Source organism: Oryctolagus cuniculus, chromosome 3 (assembly GCF_051225735.1).
Source record: "Oryctolagus cuniculus isolate XC-2025 breed Fujian yellow rabbit chromosome 3, ASM5122573v1, whole genome shotgun sequence".
Classification (NCBI taxonomy): domain Eukaryota; kingdom Metazoa; phylum Chordata; class Mammalia; order Lagomorpha; family Leporidae; genus Oryctolagus; species Oryctolagus cuniculus.
In genome coordinates this window covers 129,249,118-129,274,438 of record NC_142869.1, presented here as the reverse complement: position 1 = coordinate 129,274,438, position 25,321 = coordinate 129,249,118, and the positions used below count along the sequence as shown (strand labels likewise).

General features: G+C 37.1%; 1 protein-coding gene and 1 long non-coding RNA gene across 12 annotated transcripts in view; one reads left to right on the top strand and one right to left on the bottom strand.

The window, feature by feature from the left end:
* PCLO (piccolo presynaptic cytomatrix protein) overlaps positions 1-25,321 on the bottom strand; it is a 524,563-nt gene that overhangs the window by 145,754 nt on the left and 353,488 nt on the right. For 9 of the 10 annotated variants that reach the window (XM_051842636.3, XM_051842635.3, XM_089329388.1 and 6 more), the window contains one exon: positions 4,279-4,404. In XM_051842636.3, coding sequence (XP_051698596.2) covers positions 4,279-4,404 — 126 coding nt within the window. Of the gene's footprint in view, positions 1-3,033; positions 3,171-4,278; positions 4,405-25,321 lie in introns of those variants that run through there. The other variant, XM_089329389.1, reaches the window with a different exon arrangement.
* LOC149127508 (uncharacterized) overlaps positions 1-25,321 on the top strand; it is a 127,368-nt gene that overhangs the window by 65,891 nt on the left and 36,156 nt on the right. The window lies entirely within an intron of this gene.

Below are 25,321 nucleotides of genomic sequence, written 5' to 3'. Positions count from 1 at the left end.
AAGATCATTCTCTGCTCAGTATTTGTCCAAACATGTCTATTAAATGATAATATAATTTTAAGATTTTGGGGGACTATGCTGTGGCATAGTGGATAAAGCCGCCACCTACAGTTCCAGCATCTCATATGGGTACTGGCTTGAGTCCCGGCTTCTCCATTTCTGATCTAGCTCTCTGCTATGACCTGGGAAAGCAGTGGAAGATGGCCCAAGTCTTTGGACCCCTGCACCTGTGTGGGAGATCTGGAAGAAGCTCCCGGCTCCTGTCTTCAGACTGGTGCAACTTCAGCCATTGCAGCCAATTGGGGAGTGAACCAGTGCATAAAAGACCTCTCTCTCTCTCTCTGCCTTTCCTTCTCTGTGTAACTCTGACTTTCAAATAAGTAAATAAATCTTTAAAAAAAAAAAGATTTTGGAACATCAGGATCCCTCAAGAACCTGATTCTCAGAGTTATTTCAGAATACCATTATAGATCAATGTGAAACTAAAATGTGGACTAAGTAAATTAGATTAATGGAATACTAACAGTATTTTTTTAGGAAATGACATATAAGTAATACTAGGGAAATTTTAAGGCCAATTTTATTAATATAATCTAATGAACTTTCAATAATAATTATTTCTAACTCTCCATATTCTGAAACACAATATTATCCTATGTTATTTTTTTAAAATAATGTGTTATTTTTTTAAGATTTATTTTTATTTATTTGAAAGACAGAGTTACAGAGAGAGGTAGAGAGAGAGAGAGATTTTCCATCCGCTGGTTTACTCCCCAGGTGGCCACAACGGCTGGAGCTACACCAATCTGAAGCCAGGAGCTAGGAGCCAGGAGCCTCCTTCAGGTCTCCCACATGGGTTCAGGGACCCAAAGACTTGAGCCATTGTCCACTGCTTTCCCAGGCCACAGCAAAGAGCTGGATCAGAAATCGAGCAGCCTGGACAAGAACCAGCGCCCATATGGGATGCCGGCACTGCAGGCCAGGGCTTTGATCTGCTGTACTACATCGCCAGCCCCTCTCCTATGTTATTAAATAAGACAGACAGCCTTGTTCAGAAAGGTTTTTTAAAAAATATAGAGAGAGAATAAAAATCTTTTTTCAAACATATAAGTAGAACACTCACTCAGGAAACACATGAGGGACATTTTTTCCTATTTAATGCAGCTTACATAAGCAAGAACATGAAGAACAGCAATTGGCATATAAGCATCAGAAAACCTACATTTTCGGTCATTATATTTTAAATGGATAAACCTAGAGAACAAAAAGCTAGAAGAAATGTGAAAATACTCCCCCTTTCCCAAAAGACAACATAATCAGAGTCTGTGCCGCTGAGTGCTGTAAAAGTGTTAAAATGTCACACCCTGATGAGTTGAAAAGCCTGTTATAGGAGAAATGAACAAACTCAGAAAAAGCAGTAGACTTAGTCACTCTTTTCTGAAAAACAGCTTTATAGTTTTGAGTTAAAAAAAAGTTCTAAGAATTCTATAGCCAACCTTGCTGCCATTCATTTCTAAAACATGTGGATCTGTAAGGGTTCATTCTATATACCTTTGTATTCAGAAATAAAGAAAGCAAAGATATACCTGGAAGACAGCAAATCTTAAATATATCCAGAATTCATTATACAGAGGGAGAAATCAAATTACACAAGCACATTATCTATCTATCTCCTTCTATTTATCAATCTACTCTTGTATGCATAATTTTTCCTTAGAAAATAATTAATTTCAAACTATGGGAAATTAACCATCTTATTGCTTCCAATAAATACATTGGTAAACATCAGCTTTTATAAAAGAATTTGTTTTAACTATAAGAAAACAAAACATCTAGTGACATAGAATTTTTATTATTATAATATTGCCTCATATCTGGTATAAAAATCAAGATGGTATCTCAATCAATCTACTACTTTGAAACTTTTGGGTAATTCATTAGGGATTGAGGCTGCAGTCCCTACATCCTTGGGATATCATGTATAAATTAATCATATAACTACAGACAAAACAAAAATACAGATACACATTCCTACAGAAAACCAGAAAGAGAATGTTTGTTGATTGCCATGTGTACTAGTAGCCTTCTAGCAAGGCAATCTGTGAACATAAAAAGAAAGGGACTTGTATTATTCCAGCTTGGATGCACAGAACATAGGTATCACCTTCATGGGTAGAAGAAAGGATATGATTTGCCATATGTCAAAATTATTCCCCATATTTAATATTAAAGAACAGTATTTGAATATCAGCAGTGAAGGTAGCATCATGAACCTACTAGAAATAGTACCAAGTGCTGTACTAAAGATCTGTGTTCTAGGAGTAAATAAAGCAAAGCTGGAAATCTTAAGTAACAAGTCATGTGTGTGGGTTACACAAGAACAGGACTCCAAGCAGAAAATCCACACTCACCAAAGAGTGAGACTTCATAATTTGGCCAACTTTGAGAGAATGAATAAATAGATAGCTAATAAAAATAAAATCTTTAATCACATGCACATAGTTTCTAATGATTTCCCCTTTAAACCAATTAGATAAACTGTAAAACTACTAGATCCAATACAAGGTAAGAGGACTTTAGTGGTAGTCTTAGAGCTTGTAAAATCCTAAATGTAGTTTTAGGTTCACTTCAGTTTCCTCTCTTGAATGAGTTTGTACTACATTTTTTAAAAATGAAACTTATGACCTTTAAAAAAGCCATGTTGGCTACTAAGTGAAAAAAGCTTCACTTCATCATCATATACTTTGCTGATTTTGTCTTTTAAATCACCTTGATTTGTAGTATTTGCTTACTTTTATTGTATAATCCAAAGAAGGATATGAAATTTTATCTACAAATTATTTAATTATCTTTTTCAAGGAATACCAGGAACAGTAATAATTATAATTTTTATTTTTACAAAAAAATTGAATATTCAATTCCTTCTGGAATGTACTATGTGAAAGCAACTCTAAACATGTGTCTCAGTTCACATATCCAGACTAGGTTGCAACTTCAAAAATCAGCATGGGGTGTGAAAGTCTTATAGTTGTAAAAAATTTATACTGACCCAGGGTTTTGTTCATAATTGTTAATTCTTGACTCATACTTGTTTTTTGAATGTCATGAGAAGATTGTTAATAATATGCATTCAGCTGTACTTTTTGGTCATTTGCTAGTAAACTGGCATTCTGAAAACAAACAAATAAAGCTTGATTGTTAGCATCTGTCTATTTTCACATGGTAAATACTCATGTTCCTTCCAATGCCAATACAAGCTATCGTAGTGGTGACATTACATAGAACTTAGGGGGATGGGTTCACCAGTTTTTAAAGAGTTGCAGCAAGTTGGCAAGCAAATACTGCCTATAGCTTTTGTTCACTCCCATACTCTAAGGTTTGGGTAGGTTCCAATATATTTAAGAGAATGACAGTGAATCATTTCTAACATAATTAAAATTTTTAAATAACAGGCAGAATCTTATTAATGATGAAATAACAGAAAAATATTTTTTCTAAGGAAGTATTTTATTTATAGATTAAATAAACAGATAGTATCTACTTTATAGTAGACATTGTTAATTATAATATAGAATACTTGCAAACTATGTAAGAGGGTACTTCAAAAAGTTGTGAAAAATGGAAATAAGAGATAAATTCATTTTGGTGCAAAAAATTTTGAAATCACTGCATACTTTTTTCATGATACTGTTTTTCACAAATCTTTTAAAGCCCCCTTATACAGGTTAAAAAAAAGGATCTGGAGAATGTGCACGACCTCATTATTTGAATGACAGTTGTACACTTTGAGAATCCAACTATAATACTTGCAAATCAATTATCACAGCTGTATTCCAATCAGACTCTAGTTACAGACAGATGGATGATGGATTTGACCTGCAGGTTGTCCACTGACCTGACCTTAGCATGTACTGAATCACCTTCTGAATTTCTGTAGCTCTGATTTCAATATAACTTTGCTTGGTATCTATGAAACATTCATCTAGATAATCAATGCTTTTTAAATAAAATTGTCTCAGTCATTAAATATTTGGATTAGTTTTAAACAGCATATTTCCATATCTAACCAACAGCCAGAAGGACAATGCAATTCAATATAAAATGAATATATTTGTGCATATATCTTCTTTTATATTGCTATATCAAAATTTCACAATGAACTCTAAAGAGAGAGGTTTATCTACACAGCAAAAGGAAGAGAAAATTCATATTAAATAATATTTAATAATGAATATATTTACATTCATTTCACTTCTCTTTGCAATTTCTTATTCTTACCTTCCATAAGTTTCCCTGTCTGTTCTGCACTTCCCCCAGGAAGAATCTTGGCAATATAGGCTCCAATTTCTCCACTATGTCCAGGGATTTCTTTGCCACCCACAATTCTAATTCCTAATCCATTACCTGTATTGAAAAATTAGTGATTTTTAGTAGTAATTTAAAAAAGCAATAGTTATCATAAGCTGTAGGACACACAAAAAGTGGTTGTGGCACTCAGAAGCTAACTAGAACATGAACATTGGAACTAGATGTTAATAACAAAATACATTATTCTGATTCCAATAAGTGCTGTGAAATAGAATATTCTGAGGTCTTGCTGTAATCTTTAATAAATAACTTATTAACAAAATATTTTAATGAAAAAGCATGCACATAACCTGTGAATTATTATTCTAGCCTATTTCATCAACTAGTATTGTGTATTAACATATCATTTACTACAAAACATAATAAAATTATCTTGACTGATGAAGAATAATGACTTATATAACTACCTTACTGTACAGAACAGATTTTTCTGTAATGATCCACATGGAAAGAAGATGGAGAATAATTATTATGAGAAAACTAATGGAGATAAGTATGAATTATTGACATTTTAAATGTTTTTTTAAATCAGTTAAAAATTAGCAAGTATATATAGTACCAGCCATATTTGAGTTTCAAATATTGAAAGAAATTTTAAAATGAGAGTACTAAAAGAAAGTATAATTCTTCAATTTTAATAAAGGAATAATTATATGTATACATTGAAATTCATTTCATTCAGTGATTGAAGTACCATTTTCAACTCTGAAAATCTGCAAGTTAAAACCTAACTCTTTTCCAAATCCTATCACCTTTCTACTTCATTCTTCAAAAACAATCTCTGACCAGCATCTATACAGTTCAAACATTCAACAACCAGTAGCAATGGATTACGACAGAATCTTTCTGTCTTTTATTCAGCAGGGATATATTTTCATAAAACATAATTTCTTCTTCTTAGTTGATGTAGTACTTCCAACTCAATTTCCTTTCTCCTTATTTTCCTTTTTTTCTTTCCTTCTTTGTTGCCTCCCTCACATTATTTTCTCCCATTTCTCCCCTCTCCTTCTCTACCATCACCTCCTCCATCTGCAAACACTTTGAAGATTTAACTTAAACAATAAAAACATGAGGAGCACCTTCTAATACATCACTTCTAATACATCACTGGGGAAACAGTTGAGTTCTCAGATGTTAGGCTTTAAGGAATCACCAGGATTAATTCCATAATAAGCCATTAGATATTTGTGAAAAAGAAGTAGCAGGTTAACAAGTCTTGCTAGTTAATCTTTAATCAACAATGTTAGCCCAAGTTTTACAGTGTACTAAAAACATTTTAGAAATTACAAAATGAGGCCTTTCAAATGGCCACTGAAGAGTTACAGGGCAAGTTATCTCTGAAAAGAAAAGCAGGTTCGCTTTCATTTTTCACTGTTGAATTACTCATGAGCTGTAATTCACAATTCGTTAAAGATTTCATTAAAAACTTGAATAAATATTAACTTTCTAATGTGATCAGCATATCCACATTGGCATTAAGACACAGTCTGAGACACCAAAAAATGACTCAAGAGATTACCTTAGGATGAAGAGCTACACACATGCAAGATCATGTCCCATGTCAAAATTTTCCTATTATATAATCTATGTAGAGGACAGAAGAATATAGATTAAAGCATCTCTCACGTATTTCTTCTAAACTACAGAGTTAGAATCTAAGTGTACTCCATGAAAAGTTATTTTATCTTCATATAATCTATAATGCACCTGTATACTTAAAATCCACAAATAAACTTAAGGTTGTCACACCTTATAAAGGTATGCCTAAAAGGGTAGTTGTGAAATGTCAACATTTATTAATTAGCCTAAGTGGCTTTGTTTTATTATTTGAACAATTTAGTGACCATTTCATTCTGTAGATGACAATGCCTGGAGGATTGTCATTGGATCCTTAAAGCCATTTCATTCTTAGCGACTGAGCTCTTCTCTTCTCTTCTCTTCTCTTCTCTTCTCTTCTCTTCTCTTCTCTTCTCTTCTCTTCTCACAGGCAGAGTGGACAGTGAGAGAGAGAGACAGAAAGGTCTTCCTTTGCCTTTGATTCACCTTCCAATTGCTGCCACGGCTGGTTCACCGCGGCCGGCGCACCGCGCTGATCTGATGGCAGGAGCCAGGTGCTTATCCTGGTCTCCCATGGGGTGCTGGGCCCAAGCACCTGGGCCATCCTCCACTGCACTCCCTGGCCACAGCAGAGAGCTGGCCTGGAAGAGGGGCAACCGGGACAGAATCCGGCGCCCCGACCGGGACTAGAACCCAGTGTGCCGGCACCGCAAGGTGGAGGATTAGCCTATTGAGCCGCCACGCCGGCCAATGACTGAGCACTTTCTAAAACCCTGTGGTAAAGGAGCACAGACACACTAATTATTTCTTTTATAAAATATATCCTCTTGCTAGCAAACTCAGACACTAAAATACTTTTTAAATACACTTCATAAAACTCAGTGGAATAATAGTCATGACAATACTATGAGGAATGATATTATATACACAGAAATGAAGCCAAAAGCTATTGTTCTTATTGCTATTGTTTAATGGCATTGTTTTACATGTAGACAAAGCTGAATATAAATATTAAATATTTGTGAAATGATATTATGGTAGAAATTAAAAAGGCCCAAGAAAATTACCTGATTGGTTTATTTTACAGTACTAATTGGCATCCCAATTTGTATGTCATGAAAATGAAATGGCTGGCGCTGTGGCATAGTGGGTAAAGCCACCGCCTGCAGTGCTGGCATCCCATATGGGTACTGGTTTGAGTCTCGGCTGCTCCACTTCTTATCCAGCTCTCTGTATGGCCTGGGGAAGCAGTAGAACATGGCCCAAGTCCTTGGGCCCTTGCACTCCCATGGGAGACCTGAAAGAACCTCCTAGTTCCTGGCTTCTGATCAGCCCAGCTCTGGCCATTGCAGATACTTGGGGAGTGAACCAGCAGATGCAAGACCTCTGTCTCTCTCTGTATCTGCCTTTCAAATAAATAAATAAATAAATCTTTAAAAAAAGAAAATGAAATGGATTTATATAACTTCTAAGGATTTAAATCTGGTATCTTGATTTTACATTTCTATAGTTTCAACTCCACATTTTATGTATTAAATACAGATACAAATGTCAAAAAATACACCCATAAAAATGTAATGCCCATACTCAATCCAAAAGCAGGAGGCCAATAAAAGTTTGATAAACTTAAGAAGTAACATTAATTTTAAACTGAAATGCTAAGAACTAAATGGCCTTTGATTAATGATGTTTGTAGTATCATTGTTTTCCAACTTTTGACACATTTTTTTACCATAGGTTCCTTTTCTCCTTCTGTTCTATCTAGAAGCATTGTTAACATGCTACTGAGATGCCATGAAAATGCACTGGTCTTGCTGCTGAGTTCCCAGTTGGTAGGGTAGAGAGAACCAATAAGAGAACATAAGTGCTTCACTAAAAAAAAGAAAGTCAAGAGTTATACTAATTTCACTAAATATAAGCACAGCTGTAGATACGGAAGTTTTACAGGGTAATTTAAAATTTAGAGAAACTTTATGTTGGGAATATACTATTTGTAGAAAACAGGAGTACATTGATAAAGGTAGAAAAACCGTTAAGAAAAAATTTACCTCTCCTAATCTTAGAAATACAATTTTAAATTCATCATTGTAAGTCTCTATATTAATAAATATGGAATCACATAGTCATTTTTAAAATAAACTAATAAAACAAACATGAGTATACTTAGGAAAAATCTTTGCATTTGCATTTAACTTTGCAGTTTAAATCTACTAATTTTGTATATTTATTACTGTTACATTACAAGCTTAGTATTTTAGAGTAGCACAATGAATGTTTTTACTTCTATCATTAGAATAATATATGAAAATATTAAGAGGTCATAATCAGAGCATTAAATTTGGAGAAAAGGAAAACATTTGTTCTAACATCATCATATGCTACACATAAGCATCAAAGGAAAGTAAAATGTAATGTAGTGAACAAACTATATCTTTTGAATAGTACTTTTAGTATTTCTAATAAAGTTATCATTGAATGAAAATATGTAGCATAATATATTTAATTGCAAAAATAGAGTTTTGTCAGGGCATTAGTTCACCTGAGGAGAAAGCAGATTAGCCAAATATTTGTGAAGTAGTAATAGTAGTGGACAAGTGGACAAGTCCATCAGAATTATTCAATTGAATGTATTTTATGTAGTTTAAATGTTAATTATAATACTATGGCTATGAGAGTTTATTTTTATACTCCCTCACGTACTAATTTCTGTTATAAATTATCCATGTAAATGTTTGGTAACATAAGCCAAAGTATATTAAAAATCCATAGTAATTTTCTCCGTGTGTCATATGAAATACTACAGTTTTTCCATATTGGCAATTTCCAGCAACACCCAAAAAGAAACATCACACTCCTGCCAAAGCTAAGTCAACTGCACATTTGAGCATGCAAATGGTAAACTCAGCTGCTCCTATTAGTTTATATAGTTTATATAGTTTATATAGTTTATATAGTTTATAGTTATATTATATATATATATATATATATATATATTAAGGATTCATAGAGGACTTTCCATCCCACATTGCTGTGAACTTAAGCTCACATTCATTCACTATCCACACCCTGGTATGATTCCAAAATAATTCCAGGAAATATTTTAGGACTGTCACTTTCCTACATGCATTCCTCATTCATGCAAAGATGTAGCAATTTCCTTTTTCTTCATTATCGCTTATATAAAGGCAATTGCAAAATTAGAACTATATAGACTAATCTGAACATTTTCTTGATACTTATAATGAAAAAATCTTCCATGTTTATGAACTGGAAGAATTAATATAATCAAAATGATCTCCCAGTAAAAGTACAGAAGAAATCCAAAGCAAACAATAGGAATATTTATGAAAAAATGACAGGGCTAAGTCATTACTTATCAATAGTAACCTTGAATATAAATTCTCTAGTTAAAAAATACAGACTGGCTGAATAGATTAAACAAGACCCATCTATTTTCTGCCTATAAGAAACACACTTCAACAACAAAAATGCAACCAGACTGAAAGTGAAAGGATGGAAAAAGATAGTTCTTGTAACGAAGAGCAGAAATGAGCAGATGTAGCCATCCTTTTTTTTTTTTTTACAGGCAGAGTGGACAGTGAGAGAGAGACAGAGAGAAAGGTCTTCCTTTGCCGTTGGTTCATCCTCCAATGCCACGGCCGGTGCACCACGGCCAGTGCACCACGCTGATCCAATGGCAGGAGCCAGGTACTTTTCCTGGTCTTCCATGGGGTGCTGGGCCCAAGGACTTGGGCCACCCTCCACTGCACTCCCTGGCCACAGCAGAGAGCTGGCCTGGAAGAGGGGTAACCGGGACAGAATCTGGTACCCGACCGGGACTAGAACCCAGTGTGCCGGCGCCGCAAGGCGGAGGATTAGCCTAGTGAGCTGCGGCACCGGCCAGATGTAGCCATCCTAATATCAGACAAAATAGACTTTAACATAGAAACTATTAAGAGACAAAAAAGGGCACTATGTAATAATTAAGGGATCAATTCAACAGGAAGATAATGACTACAAGAAATGTATATTTACCCAATTTCAGAGATCCTGGCTATTTGAAAAATGCTAATGTATCTCAAGGGAGACATAGTCTCCAATAAAATAGCAGTGGGGGACTTCAACACCCCGTATTCATCAATGAACAGATCAACTAGACAGAAAATCCACACAGAAACAAAAGAATTAATCTACACTATGGACCAAATGGACCTACCTGATATCTACAGAACATTTCATCCCACAGTTGCAGAATATACATTCTTTCTCTAGAATATGTGGGGAGCAATCCGGACTAGACTGAGTGTGGGGAGCAATCCGGACTAGACTGAGTTGCTCGAATTAGGACTTGTTCTGTGCATCTGCTCTCCCACAGTATGGCGCTGGGAGAGAAGTAAACAGCTTCCGCACAGCTGCCTCCAGTTCAACCAATTAACTGTAGGACTTGCTCCTGATTGGAGAGCAGCGTACTCGGCGTGTGGGCAGCCGAGTTGGGATTGGCGGAGAAGGACTATAAAGGAGGAGAGAGACGGCATGCACCAGGAACATCTATGGGGAACATCTAAGGGAACCCGTGCAGCCCCCGAGAGACCCGGCCGGCGGTGTGCCGCTCCCCTGCGGAAGTGGGGAATGCGGCCAGGGGGAACTGCCCTTCCACGGAGGTGGAAGGGATAGTAGCCAACCCGGGAAGAACCAGCAGCAAACCCGGGGAGGGCCGAGCAGACGAAAGAACAGCGCAGGGTCCTGTGTCGTTCCTCCACGAAGAGGGGGAGCGACAGAATAGACCATATGCCAGGCCATAAAGCAAATCACAGCAAATGCACAAAAAAATCACAATAATACCATGCATCTTTTCTGACCACAATGGAAGAAAGCTGAAAATTAACAACCCCAAAACCTCAAAAACATTTGGCATGGAGACTGAACAACATGCTACTGAATGAACAGTGGGTCTTAGAAGAAGAGTAGGAGTGGGAGTGGGAGGAAGGGTAGAGTAGGAAGCATCACTATATCCCTAAATTTGTATATATGAAATGCAAGAAGTTTATATGCCTTAAATAAAAGGTTTCTAGGTTAAAAAATGAAATCAAAAGAGAAATTTAATAAAAACTTCCAGAAATGAATAAAGATAACAAGAAAACATACCAAATTTATGGAATACAGCAAAAAAGAGTGTTAATAGGAAAATTTATGCAATTGGTCTACATCAAGAAATTGGAAACACACCAAATAAATGAACTATAAATGCACCTGAAGGACCTAGAAAAACTACAATTAATCAAACCCAAAATCAGTAGGAGGAAAGAAATTCTTAAAATTAGGGAAGAAATAAACAAAATTGAAACTAAAAATACCATACAAAAGATCAGTGAAATGAAGAGTTGATTCTTTGAAAAAAATAAAATTGATACACCATTGGCCCAGCTAACTAATAAAGAGGAAGAATACCCATATCCATAGAATCAGAGATGAAAAAGGAAATTTACCAACAGATGCCATGGAAACAAAAAGAAACATCAGAAATTACTACAAAGAGCTATTTGGTAACAGATTGGAAAATCTAGAAGAAATGGATAGATTCCTAGACACATACAGTCTAACAAAAATGAGTCATGAAGACACAGAAAACCTAAACAGACCAATAACTAAGATGGAGACTGAATCAGTAATAAAGACCCTCCCAGCAAAGAAAAGTTCAGAACTAGATGGCATCACTGTTGGATTCACTAGATATTTAAAGAAGAACTAAATCCAATTCTTTCAAGCTATTCAAAACATTTGAAAGGGAGGGAATCTGCCTAAACTCCTTCAATGTGGCCAGCATCAACATAATTCCTAAACCAGAAAAAAAAAACACAACTGAGAAAAAGAACTATAAACCAATATCCCTAAAAAAACATAGATGCAAACATCCTCAACAAAATACTAGCCAATTGAATCCGAAAACACATAAGAAAAGTCATTCAACAGACCACGTGGGATTTATCCTTGGTATGCAAGGATGGTTCAACATTTGCAAATCAATAAATGTGATACATCACATTAACAAACTGAAGAACAAAAACCATAGAGTTACCTCAATAGATGCAGAGAAAACATACAATATCCTTTCATGATGAAAACTCTAAGCAAATTGGGTACAGAAGGAACATTCCTCAAGACAATCAAGGCAATGTATGACAAACCCACAACCAGCACCTAATTGAATGAGAACTGAATTGATCTGGAACTATATCAGGATGTCCACTCTCACAGCTGCTATTCAGTACAGTCCTGGAAGTTTTAGCCAGAGCCGTTAGGCAAGAAAAAGAAATAAAATGGATAAAAATTGGAAAGAAAGAAGTTAAACTATCCCTATATACAGATGACATGATCCTATATGTAGGTGAACCAAAAGACTCCACTTTGACATTACTGGAACTCATAAAAGAGTTTTATAAAGTATCAGGATATAAAATTAACACAAAAAAGTCAAAGCTTTTGTATATACAGAAAATGCAATGGCTGAGAAAGAATTTCTAGATCAATCCCATTCACAATATCTACAAAAAAGTAAATACTTTGGAACAAATTTAACCAGGAAGTAAAAGATCTCTACATGAAAATTAGGAAACGTTTTAAAAAGAAATAGAAGAAGATAAAAAATGGAAAAATCTTCTATATTCATGGATTGGAAAAATTAACGTCATCTTAAGTTCCATACTACCAAAAGCATTTTACAGATTCAATGTGATCGCAATCAAAAGAACAATGACATATTTCTCAGATTTAGAAAAAATAATGCTAAAATTCAAATGGAAACACAAGACCCCAAACAGCTAAAGCAATCTTATACAATAAAAACAAAGCCAGAGGCATAAAAATACCAGATTTCAAGACATACTACAGGGCAGTTATAATGAAAGCAGCCTGATACTGATACAAAAATAGACAGGTAGACCAATGGAACAGCATAGGAATTCCAGGAATCAATCTATGCATCTACAACCAACTAATATAAAATCAATTCCCGGAGGAAGGACAGTCTCCTCAACAAATAGTTCTGGGAAAACTTGATCTCCACAGCAGAAATATGAAACAAGACCCCTATCTTTACCTTACACAAAAATTACGATAAAATTGATCAATTTAATCTACAATTACAAAATTCTGACATAGTTTTTAGCTTCCAGCATTTTAATACAAATGCTGTCTATTAAATTAATAACCAATTGTATTAATATTTACATTTTGGTTAAGCAAATATACAAGGTGCACACAAGCCTGGTAACATAATAGTTTTACAACTACTACTGTTTTTACAGGGAGTTGAGAAACTGATTCAGGGAAAACAGAAATAAATTTGCTGAGTCATTTTAGGGATTTTTCCCACCCAAGCAAACACAAAGGTGAATTGTTTATATTTTACTTTTATCTAACTTGCTATTACATCAGATTTATTAATTTTTATTGTTAAAACCTGTCAAAATCCAGGTGTTCAGATTATTTTTATACTATACACCAAATGTCAAAATCAATTTTCTGCTGGTGAAGGAAGTATTCAACATAGTTTAATAGTTTCTACCTTCCAAAATGTATCAAGGGATACTTTGTCTTATTTAGTATAATTATTTATCTTCTTTACTCTTACAATTATTACTCCATCTGGTATGGACAAGAAATGTATTCCACGGTGAAAAATGACTGAGTTTAGAATATTCAAACATTCCATTGAAATTATGCTTTAAACAAAAGGTGAATTCATTTTATTTATTTTCTTGACTCCCAGATTCTTTTTTTCTTTCTAAAAGCCTTCACTCATCACTCTAATTGTCAAACCCATATTCTAGAAGATCGATATAAATCCTTACTCCTTTATTAGAACCCCATTTCTTCTTCACATACATTTTACATTACTACCACCATTTATACTCCTCCCCAAAAAGATATGTTGAATATTTTCACTCTCTTTCATGGAATCAGTTATTCATGCCTTTTTTCTACTTTATTAACAGTTCCTACAAAAATGTGATAAACAACCTCTGGCCAAAAGCAAAGCCCACAATGTCACTTCCTTAGCCGGAACACAATACACAAGCACTATTTGTCCTGACAGATGTCAGAAAAATTGATAATATTTCGGCAGAAATAGCCTTGACAATAAAAATTTCTTTTGCTTCTAAGAATATTTTTATTACCAAGTTTCACCAAAATTTACCTCAAAGAAATTGTGATTTTTACAACAGACTCAACCTGAACTCCTTATAATTTTCAAAAGATTTATTAATTTGAAAGACAAAATGACAGGGGCTGGCACTGTGGTGCAGTGGGTTAAAGCCCTGGCCTAAAGCCCTGGCATCCCATGTGGACATTGACTCTAGTCTTGGCTGCTTCTCTTCCAATCTAGCTCTCCTTTATGGCCTGGGAAAGCAGTGGAGGATGGTCTAAGTCCTTGGGCCCCTGCACCCACGTGGGAGACCCGGAAGAAGCTCCTGGCTTCTGGCTCCAGATTGACACAGTTCCGGCCATTGCCGGAATGAACCAGCATCTGGGGAGTAAACCAGCAGATGGAGAACCTGTCTCTCTCTGTCCCTGCCTCTCTCTGTAACTCTTTCTTTCAAATAAATAAAATAAATCTTAAAAAAAAAGACAACATGACAGAGAGAAAGGAATTTTCCATCTACTGATTCACTCCACGCATGACAGCAATGGCTAGGGCTGGTCCATGCCAAAGCCAAGAACCAGGAACCCCATGCGAGTTTCCCACTTGCGTGGCAGAAGCCCAAGTATTTGGGTTATCTTCCACTGCTTTCTTTCTTTTTTTTTTTTTTTTTTTGACAGGCAGAGTGGACAGTGAGAGAGAGAGAGACAGAGAGAGAAAGGTCTTCCTTTGCCGTTGGTTCACCCTCCAATGGCCACCGCTGCAGCCGGCGCACCGCGCTGATCCTGGCAGGAGCCAGGAGCCAGGTGCTTTTCCTGGTCTCCCATGGGGTGCAGGGCCCAAGCACCTGGGCCATCCTCCACTGCACTCCCTGGCCATAGCAGAGAGCTGGCCTGGAAGAGGGGCAACCGGGACAGAATCCGGCGCCCCAACCGGGACTAGAACCCGGTGTGCCGGCGCCGCAAGGTGGAGGATTAGCCTATTGAGCCACGGTGCCGGCTCTTCCACTGCTTTCTGAGAAGCATTAGCAGGGAGTTGGAACAGAAACAGTGAGCTAGAAATTGAACCAGTGCTCTTATATGGGTTGCTGGCATCACCAGCAGAGGGTTAACTTTCTGTGCCACAGTACAAGATCCTGAACTTTATTTTATTTACATAGCTTTATACTCAAATTATTACTAAAAATAAGACTTACAATTACAAATTAACTAGTATATAAAGTCACTATCTAGCTTGGTAGTTAATATGCTATTAAGAGGTCCATGTCCCATTTCAGAGTCTCTAGGTTTGATATCTAGCTCAAGCTCCTGACTCCAGATTCCTGTTAATGCAGATGGTGGGAGGCAGCAATGATGGCTCAAGTAATTGGGAGAGACCTGGATTAAGTTCCTGGCTTCCAGCTTTGGCATGGCCCAGTCTCTGCCATCAGGGGCATTTAGGGAGTGAACCAGCTGATGGGAGCTGCTCCTCTCCCTCTCTGTCTCGAGTAAATTAATGAGGACAAGAGTATACAAAATATTATGATGAGTTCATGGTTGGCTTGGTAAGCAGAATCTGAATTGAACTTGACAGTGTTAACATCACTGAAATCATTGCAAGTTTAACTTCCTTTACAGTGTCTATTTTTTCCTTAAAAACTTTTTTGGGGCCAACATTTTGGCATAGTGGGTAAAGCAGCTGTCTGCAGTGCTGGCATCCCATATGAGTGCCGGTTCAAGTTCCAGCTGCTCCACTTCCAATCCAGATCTCTGCTATGGCCTGGGAAACACTGGAAGATGCCCCAAATGCTTGGGCCCCTGCACCCACGTGGGAGACCCAGAAGAAACTCCTCACTCCTGGCTTCTGATCTGCACAGCTGCAGCAGCTTCAGCCAATTGGAGAGTGAACCAGAGGATGGAAGACCTCTCTTTCTGCCTCTCCTTCTCTCTGTTTATAACTCTGACTTTCAAATAAATAAATAAATCTTCAAAAAAACCTTTTTGGAAAAAGTTTTAATTATTAATTCAAGAGGGAGAAGAAGAGGGGGAGAGAGAAAGAGACAACAGCCCATCCATTGCTTCACTCCTCAATGTCTACACTCAACGACTGTAATGGCTAGGGCCGGGGGTGGGGACCAGGAACTCAATCCAGATCTTCCACATGGGTGTCAGGGACAAGGGACCCAATTACTTTAGCCATCACTGCTGCCTCGGCAGTTTGAGACAGACACAGACACTGAACCCAGGCACTCTGATTCAATCATCATCACTGCTAGGCCAAAGGCTGCCACTGGTCCCTTTAATGCATTCTGTTATAGCAAAACAACACCAAAAAATAATAACATATGAGCTTGAATATTAGTCACTGAAAGGAAGTAAGTAGTAGTTGTGGTTTAAGGGCTAAAATTAAGATTCAACATGATGGGCTTCCCTATTTTCTGATGCCATCTGAAGAGCAGATCCACAAGTGATACTGCCTACCCTCCTTTGCCAGATAAGTGTACTGGACAGACAACCATCCTGGCAAGGTAATTAGGTGCAGTTCCAGCTTTTCAGTGAGCAACAGGTTTCAGGGATTATTCAAGAAGCCAATCAAACCTTCCTGTAGGAACTGGGGACCTGCCCACCATTTGCTACTAAAAACCTTGCCAGTCACAGCCCCTGGTGGTTTACTCTGCTCCTGAACACAACCTTTATGTGGCCTGTATTGCGTGTGGTGTCCTGATGTCCAGTTTGTGAGCATGTGACTGGCAAATTGCATCTGAACTCACGTATCCAGAGTTTGGCATCACGGGATCAGCTCTCGCCATTACCCTAAGAGGACAGAAATCGTTCTCTCACCAACCAGGGGAATAGGACACAATGAAATGTTTAAAGACAGGATAAAAGAGGAATCTGACAATATATGTTAAAATATATTTTTTCTTAAAATTGTACTACTTTTCTAAATGTGAGCCATTCTAACCGGGGTGAGGTGAAACCTCATTGTGGTTTTGATTTCCATTTCCCTGATTGCCAGTGATCTTGAACATTCTTTCATGTGTCTGTTGGCCATTTGGATTTCCTCTTTTGAAAAATGTCTATTGAGGTCCTTGGCCCATCTCTTAAGTGGGTTGTTTGTTTTGATGTTGTGGAGTTTCTTGATTTCTTTGTAGATTCTGGTTATCAACCCTTTGTCTGTTGCATAGTTTGCGAATATTTTTTCCCATTCTGTTGGTTGCATCTTCACTCTCCTGACTGTTTCTTTTGAAGTACAGAAACTTCTCAATTTGATGCAATCCCAAATGTTAATTTTGGCTTTGACTGCCTGTGCTTCTGGGGTATTTTCCAAGAAGTCTTTGCCAGTACCTGTATCTTGCAGAGTTTCTCCAATGCTCTCTAATAATTTGATGGTGTCAGGTCGTAGATTTAAGTATTTAATCCATGTTGAGTGAATTTTTGTGTAAGGTGAAAGGTAGGGGTCTTGCTTCATGGTTCTGCACGTGGAAATCCAATTTTCCAAGCACCATTTATTGAACAAACTGTCCTTATGCCAGGGATTGGTTTTGGATCCTTGATCAAATATAAGTTGGCTGTAGATGTTTGGATTGATTTCTGGTGTTTCTATTCTGTTCCATTGGTCTATCCATCTGTTTCTGTACCAGTACCATGCTGTTTTGATAACAACTGCCCTGTAGTATGTCCTGAAATCTGGTATTGTGATGCCTCTGGCTTTGTTTTTGTTGTACAAGATTGCTTTAGCTATTCGAGGTCTCCTGTGTCTCCATATGAATTTCAGCATCATTTTTTCCAGGTATGAGAAGAAGGTCTTCAGTATTTTGATTGGTATTGCATTGAATCTGTAAATTGCTTTTGGGAGAATGGACATTTTGATGATATTGATTCTTCCAATCCATGAGCATGGAAGATTTTTCCATTTCTTGGTATCCTCTTCTATTTCTTTCTTTAAGGTTTTGTAATTTTCATCGTAGAGATCCTTAAGGTCCTTGGTTAAGTTTATTCCAAGGTATTTGATTGTTTTTGTAGCTAATGTGATTGGAATTGATCTTAGAAGTTCTTCCTCAGCCATGGCATTGCCTGTGTATACAAAGGCTGTTGATTTTTGTGCATTGATTTTATACCCTGCTACTTTGCCAAAATCTTCTATGCATTCCAATAGTCTCTTAGTAGAGTTCTTTGGGTCCCCTAAATAAAGAATCATATCATCTGCAAAGAGGGATAGTTTGACTTCTTCCTTCCCAATTTGTATCCCTTTAATTTCTTTTTCTTGCCTAATAGCTCTGGCTAGAACTTCCAGAACTATATTGAATAGCAGTGGTGAGAGTGGGCATCCCTGCCTGGTACCAGATCTCAGTGGAAATGCTTCCAACTTTTCCCCATTCAAGAGGATGCTGGCCATGGGCTTTTCATAAATTGCTTTGATTGTATTGAGGAATGTTCCTTCCATTCCCAGTTTGCTTTGAGTTTTCAATCTACCAACAACAGATGCTGGAGAGGATGTGGGGAAAAAGGGACACTAACCCACGGTTGGTTGGAATGCAAATTGGTTAAGCCACTATGGAAGTCAGTCTGGAGATTCCTCAGAAACCTGAATATAACCCTACCATTCAACCCAGCCATACCACTCCTTGGAATTTACCCAAAGGAAATTAAATTGGCAAACAAAAAAAGCTGTCTGCACATTGATGTTTATAAAATAAAATAAATATATACTCTTATAATATATACTCTTAAAATAAAATATTTATATGAGCTGGTGCAGTGTTGCAGTTGATTGAACTGCCGCCTGCGACACCAGCATCCCATATGGGCACTGGTTTGAGTGCCAGCTGCTTCACTTTTGATCCAGCTCCCTGCTAATATGTATGGGAAGACAATGGAAGATGTCTAAGTGCTTGGGCCCCTACACTCACATGGGAGACCAGGAAGAAGCTGGCTTTGTCCTGGCCCAGCCCTATCCACTGCAGCCATTTGGAGAGTGAACCAGAGGACAGAGGATCTCAATCTCCCTCTCTCTCTGCTCCTCTCTTTAACTCTGCCTTTCAAATTAAAATAAATAAATAAATAAATAAATAATTTATAAACTATCACTTAGAAGAACCTTGTAACACATTTCAATATATTGCTTATTTCATAAGGAATAACTGAAACATTTAAGTATAAGAAGATGTAAACAATGTAAACAATCCAGAAGAATTTGGCATTTTAATACCATTTAAGAAATGTACAGTAAAATTAAGTAGAAATATTGTAAAGTAAAACAAAAAGAGGGAGGAAAAGTTCTCTCCCAAAAAAAGAATGACATTGATGGACAAAACATTATAACTGAATTAGTCAGTGTTTAATTATTATAATGAAATATCTGAGGCAGACTACTTAAAAGGAAAGAGATTCATTTTATTTCACATTTCTGGAGGTAGAAAATAGAAACAGCATGGTGCAGGCTCTGTAAGGTGACCTCTGTGCTATATAACATCAGGCCAGGAATACATGTGTTCTTTCTACGTCTGTGTGATGTCTCCCCTGATTCTTTTAAAGCCACCAAAAATCAATCACAGGGACATCAACCTACTAACCCAATTGAATTCAATCATTTCCCACTACTAAATATAACATTTAATTAAGTTTTCACCCTCTTAATGCCATTATCAAAACACCATGGGGATGGCACTCTAACATGAATCTGGGGGTACAAAATATATTCAAATCATTGCAACAACCAGCCATTATCACTCCAGAAGGAGAACAAAAGCATACCACAAACCGAGAAGCATTTGATCATGAGAAACTATTGATCTTTGAACAAGAACAGTGGACATCTTAGTTGTACTTATCCTGAGGCTGTTCCCATCCCTGCTCAGTTGTCTTTGCTAGCTCTCTTGGGCAGCACAGGCTGTGAAAACCAGAACCTTTGCTGCTATAGGGGATGGGGCAAGCACTAGCACTGAGGATTATCTGGGGGTTACATTGGGAGACTGGGAATTGATAGCCATAAATAGATTTAATAAGCTCAGCCCATATCCCTAAGGAAAGGGAGGCTGTGTCCAGGCTCAGCAGAGACCAAGCAGGATATAAATCCAAAAGGTTACAGAGATGTGCAGTAGAACTGAAAAACCGGAAGACTTAAAAACTTCTTGAACTTTGAATATTCTCCCCAGTCTATACACAAATTCAACAACAAAGCTTTATGGACAAGTTGAAGATTCTGGAGTAGAATTTCTGTCCAATCAATGGCTTAAGCCATTCAGGCACAACTCCTAGGAATTTGGTTTTAAAATAAAACAATATAACAATAGTAATATTAATCATGATGACAATAGAAAAAAAAAAAAAACTGGGGCCGGTGGTGTGGTGCAGCAAGTTACGGTGTGGCCCCTAGCACTAGCATCTCATATTAGTACCAGTTCTGTGGGTGATCCTGTGCCTGACTTGGGTACTGCCTGCCTAGCCCATACAGGAGGTTAAGAGGGCATAGCACACCATGCCTCCCAGGAAAGACCCTGGTCTTCTGACCACACTGAGACCCACATATGACCTGACTGCTGGTAGGCAGCAAGGGCCTTAGGCACATTTCCCCCACCCCCACTTCCTGCTGAGGAGCCTTGTAAACAGCTCCCAGGTGTGTCCCAGTCCCATAAGATCACCTGGAAGGCTACATAGGCTACGTGATCTTCAAGCTGACTGGAGAAGAGTAGAGGTTCCAATATCTGTTGCTACCCTGAGCTAGCTACTCCTCTTTGCCTGCCCTATAAAAGTTTGTGCCTGATTGTTAATAAATGGAAATGCTCACCAGAACTGTCTCTGGTGCTTCTTGTTGAAGAACACTCTTACCCCACCATCCCAACAGTGTGGGCCTCAGAGGATGAATCCACACAGTTCAAGTCCTGGCTCCTCCACTTCTGATTCAGCTCCCTGCTTATGTGCCTGAGCAAGTAATGGCAGATGGCCCAAGTTCCTGGGCCCCTGTCATCCATGTGGGAGAGATGGATAAAGTTCTAGGCTCCCGGCTGTGTCCTGGCTAATTCCTGGTAGTTGCAGCCATTTGGACAGTAAATCAGCAAATGGTAGATCTCTCTCTCTCTCTCTCTCTCTGCCTGTATCTCCTTCTTACTGTAACTATACCTTTAAAATAAAAAAAATAAAGAGAAAATAGAAAACAACTGAGCAGAGATATCCATTTTCATATGCCACAGGAGAGATTTCCAGTTAGGAGAAAACTTGAATAGTTTTGCTACATGTATTATCTAAAGCATTTAGACTTCCACCAAAAAATCTATCACATGCAAACCAACAGGAAAATCTGATCTATACTCTGGCAGAAAACAATTAGATGAAACAGTCTCTCAGAGACCCTCGAAATTTTATTTAGTAAGCAAAGACCCTAGAGCTCCTATGCCAAACATGTTCATGTTCAAAGAACTACAAGAGATTGTGGTTACAGAATTAATGTGCAGCTCAGAAAATAAAGTCAATAAAGAAGTAGAAATTAGAGATTGGCATTGTTGCATAGCAGGCATGGCTACCACCTGTGAAAAGAGCATCCCATATGGGCGCTCATTCATGTTCAGGCTGCTCTACTGCTTTCATTCCACTTCCTTACTTCCACTTTCCTGCTACTAGTCTTGGTTAAGCAGAGGAAGATGTTCTAAGTGTTTGGGCCCCTGCCACCCATGTGGGAAACCCTGATGAGATTCCTGGCTCCTGGCCTCAGCCTAGTCCAGCCCTGACCATTGCAGCCATTTGGGGAGTGAATCAGCAGATGAATGATCTCTCTCTCTCTCTCTCTCTCTCTCTCTCTCTCTGTGTGTGTGTGTGTGTATGTGTGTGTAACTCAGGCTTTCAAATAAACAAATCTTTTTAAAAAAAGAAGTAGAAATTACAAAAATAAGTAAAAAGAAGTCATGAAGTACAAATGAAATAAGAAATTTACTAGCGATTCTAAATCAGCAAAATGGAATGTAGACAAAATAAAATGTAGTTCAAGTTTTTAACTCATTTTAGGAAGTTACATTTTGTTTTAATGCTGGATAAGGAAGTCAGGTAACTGGATGAATGGTTTTCTAAATCAGGGCACAGGCTTTTGGCGTTTTGGATTTCAAGGTTTGTTTTATTGTTTTGGGTGCATCAGCCAATTTTTCCTTTGTTGATCAGCAATTCCTTACATTCTAATCCTTCTAATATGAAGAGCAGAGAAGAAAAGATGCAAAGAAAAATGAACACAGCCTTACCTCAGAAACCAGAAGAACATCAAGTGAGTCAACATATAGAGAAAAACCAAGTGAATCGCTATATATGAAATGGGAATCAGTGAAAATATAGTTGGGGCTGTGAAAATATAACTGAAGCAGTTAAGACCTCCAAACTGCTCAAATGTGAAAAGGCTTTAATGTGCAGATCAAAGAAGCTCAACAAACGTAAATTATGAGGAATAAAAAGAGACCCACACTCAGACACATTATAGCTACTGTTTTTTCAGCTAAAGTAAAATGACAATCTTGAAAGCAGCAAGAGAAGCATCATCTTGTCACAGTCAGGGTGGCCTCGCTCTCAACAAAAATGGGAGGCAGAAAGCAGGGGTGTCATCTTCAAAATCCTGAGAGGAACTAAATGTTAACTGATAAAATTATATATGGAAAACAAACTTTCAAAAATGAAGATGAACTGCATTAAAGATATTCATAGATAAACACAGATAATTCATGGCTAGCAGGATGAGAGGATGTCACTAGGTGGTACCTTAAATCAATAGGAAAAAAATGAAGAGCACTGGAACAACCTCAGATTTACCAGCTCATAAGAAAGTAATGAACTTAAAATTACTGAAATCATACAAAGTAGGTTCTACAACCACCATGGAACTAAACCAGGATCAAAACAAGAATAAAACTGGAGAAATCCCCAGACATTTGGGGAATTTGAAAATGTTTGTAAGGGTGGGCAATCTGGCCTAGCTGTTAAGACAATGGTTAGAATACCTGCACCCAACATGAGAGTACCTACATTCTATACCCATTCTGGCTCCTAACACCAGCTTCCTGTTAATGTAGGCTCTGGGAGGCAGTGATGAGGGCTCTAGTAATCAGGTTCCTGTCATCCATGCGGAATACCTGGATTGAGTTCCTAACTCCCGGCTTTAGCCTTGGTCCAGCCCTGGTCATTGCAAGTATTTGGGGAGTGAACAAGTGGATAAGAAATCTCTCTCTCTCTCTCTCTCTCTCTCTCTCAGATAAGAAATCCCTCTCATCTCTCTCTCTCTTTCTCTCTCTCTCTCTCTCCCCCTCTCCCTCTCCTCTAATGTGCAATACAAAAGTTTAAAAAAAATTAAAAATATTTCTAAATAAGCAATGGATTAAAAAAAGAAACCAAAGAAGGGATTAGAAAATAATTTGAGGTGTAGGTGTTATGGTCCAGCAGATTAAGCTGCCTCTCAGGAAGACCACATCTCATATCAGACAGAGGACCTGGATTGACTTTTCTTCTAATCCAGATTCCTGTTAATGTGCCTTAGAAGCAGTGAATAATGGCCTAAGTACTTGGGTTCTTGACACATATCTGGGAGAGTCTGGTGGATTTCCTGACTCCTGGCCCAGTGCTGGCTATTTCTGGCATTTAGGGAGTGAACCAACACATGGAAGATCTCTATTTCTGTCTCTCCCTCTTTCTCTGTCATTCTGCCTTTCAAATAAATAAGTAAATAACTTTTTAAAAGAAATAATTTGAACTGAATAAAAGTGAAAATAAAATGCAGGAAATGCAATTTAATTAATGCTTTGAGGAAAATATATAATTTTAAATGTCTATTCAGTAAAGGGTCTCAAATAAATAACATAAACTTTCAGTACAAGAAACTAGAAAAAAAAAGAGATAACACAAAATAAGTGTGATAGAAGTAAATTATACTTAAACCAGGAATCATTAAAACAGAACTCAGAAACAAAGAAAGAAAATGTAACATAGAGCAAAAGTTGAACGTTTGAAAAGATTAGCAAAACTGATAAATCTTCAGTCAAATTTAGCAGGGGAAAAATTTGAAAAGTCATAAATGATCAAAATAAGGAATAAAAAAAACAGGCATTACTATGACCAAGAGAAATGAAGTGTATGATAAAATATTGTGAATAAATTTCTGAGAAAAATGACAAAAGCTGGATGAAATGGGCACATTTGTAGAAAGACGCAAGTTATCAAAATTGTATCAAAAAATATAAAATCTCAATAGACTGACAGCAAGTAAAGATATTGAATTAGCAACTAAATGTCTTAACATAGAGGAAAGCTCACAGAGCTGGTGTTTAGCCTAATGGTTAAGATACTCTGTATCATCACTCCATATTGGAGGTGCCATGGTTCAATAATCTGCCCTTGGCTCTTGATTCCAACTTCCTTCTAATGCTGACTCTAAGAGGCGGCAGAGATCACTCAAATAATTGGACCTGTCATCACATGGAAGACCTGAAGTAACTTTCTGGCTACGAGTTTTGACCTGGCTCAGCCCTAGCCATTGTGTGTATTTGGAGAGTAAGTCAATAGATGAAAGTTCTTTCTCCCACACTCTTTCCTTCTCTGCCTCTCAAATAAAGAAATAAAAGTAAAAAAAAAAAAAAACAGCAACAAAAAGCAAAGTAAAAAAAGTAAAATAAAAAGATAGGCTGGACAACTTCACTGGAAAATTCTAACAAATATTAAAAAATAAATAATACTAATGTTAATTCCTGACCTCACAAACTGTTTTAGAAAAATAGAGACGGGAACACTTCCAAATAGAGAAGTGAACACTTCCCAACAAATTTTATAAGACACCACAAAAAAGAAATCATCATCATGAACATCAACACACTATCCTTAATAAAGAAAATTAAACCAAGAAGAGTATAAAAGTCATATACACCTCCAAAAAAGAAAAATCATCCAAGGACTGTAAAGTGTACTAAACACCTAGAAATCAATTAAAATGTATCCTTAATAGCAAAAGGACAAAGAATATGTGAATCACCTCAAATACACAGTAAATATGTTAGATAAAACCTCCTATGCACTTATGATAAACTTTAAACAAACTAGAAATAGAGAGAATATTCTGAATCTAACTTGTCACCTACACCAAAAGTATAGGTAACCTCATATTTGTAAAGATTGAATATTTTACCCAAAGAGTGGCAATGAAGCAAGTATGTCTGCTCTACCACTTTATTTAACATTATACACAAGTTTTAGTATAATGGGAAAAAATCATATTCAAATCATAATGGAAAAAGAAAGCTATTTGAAGATAACATCA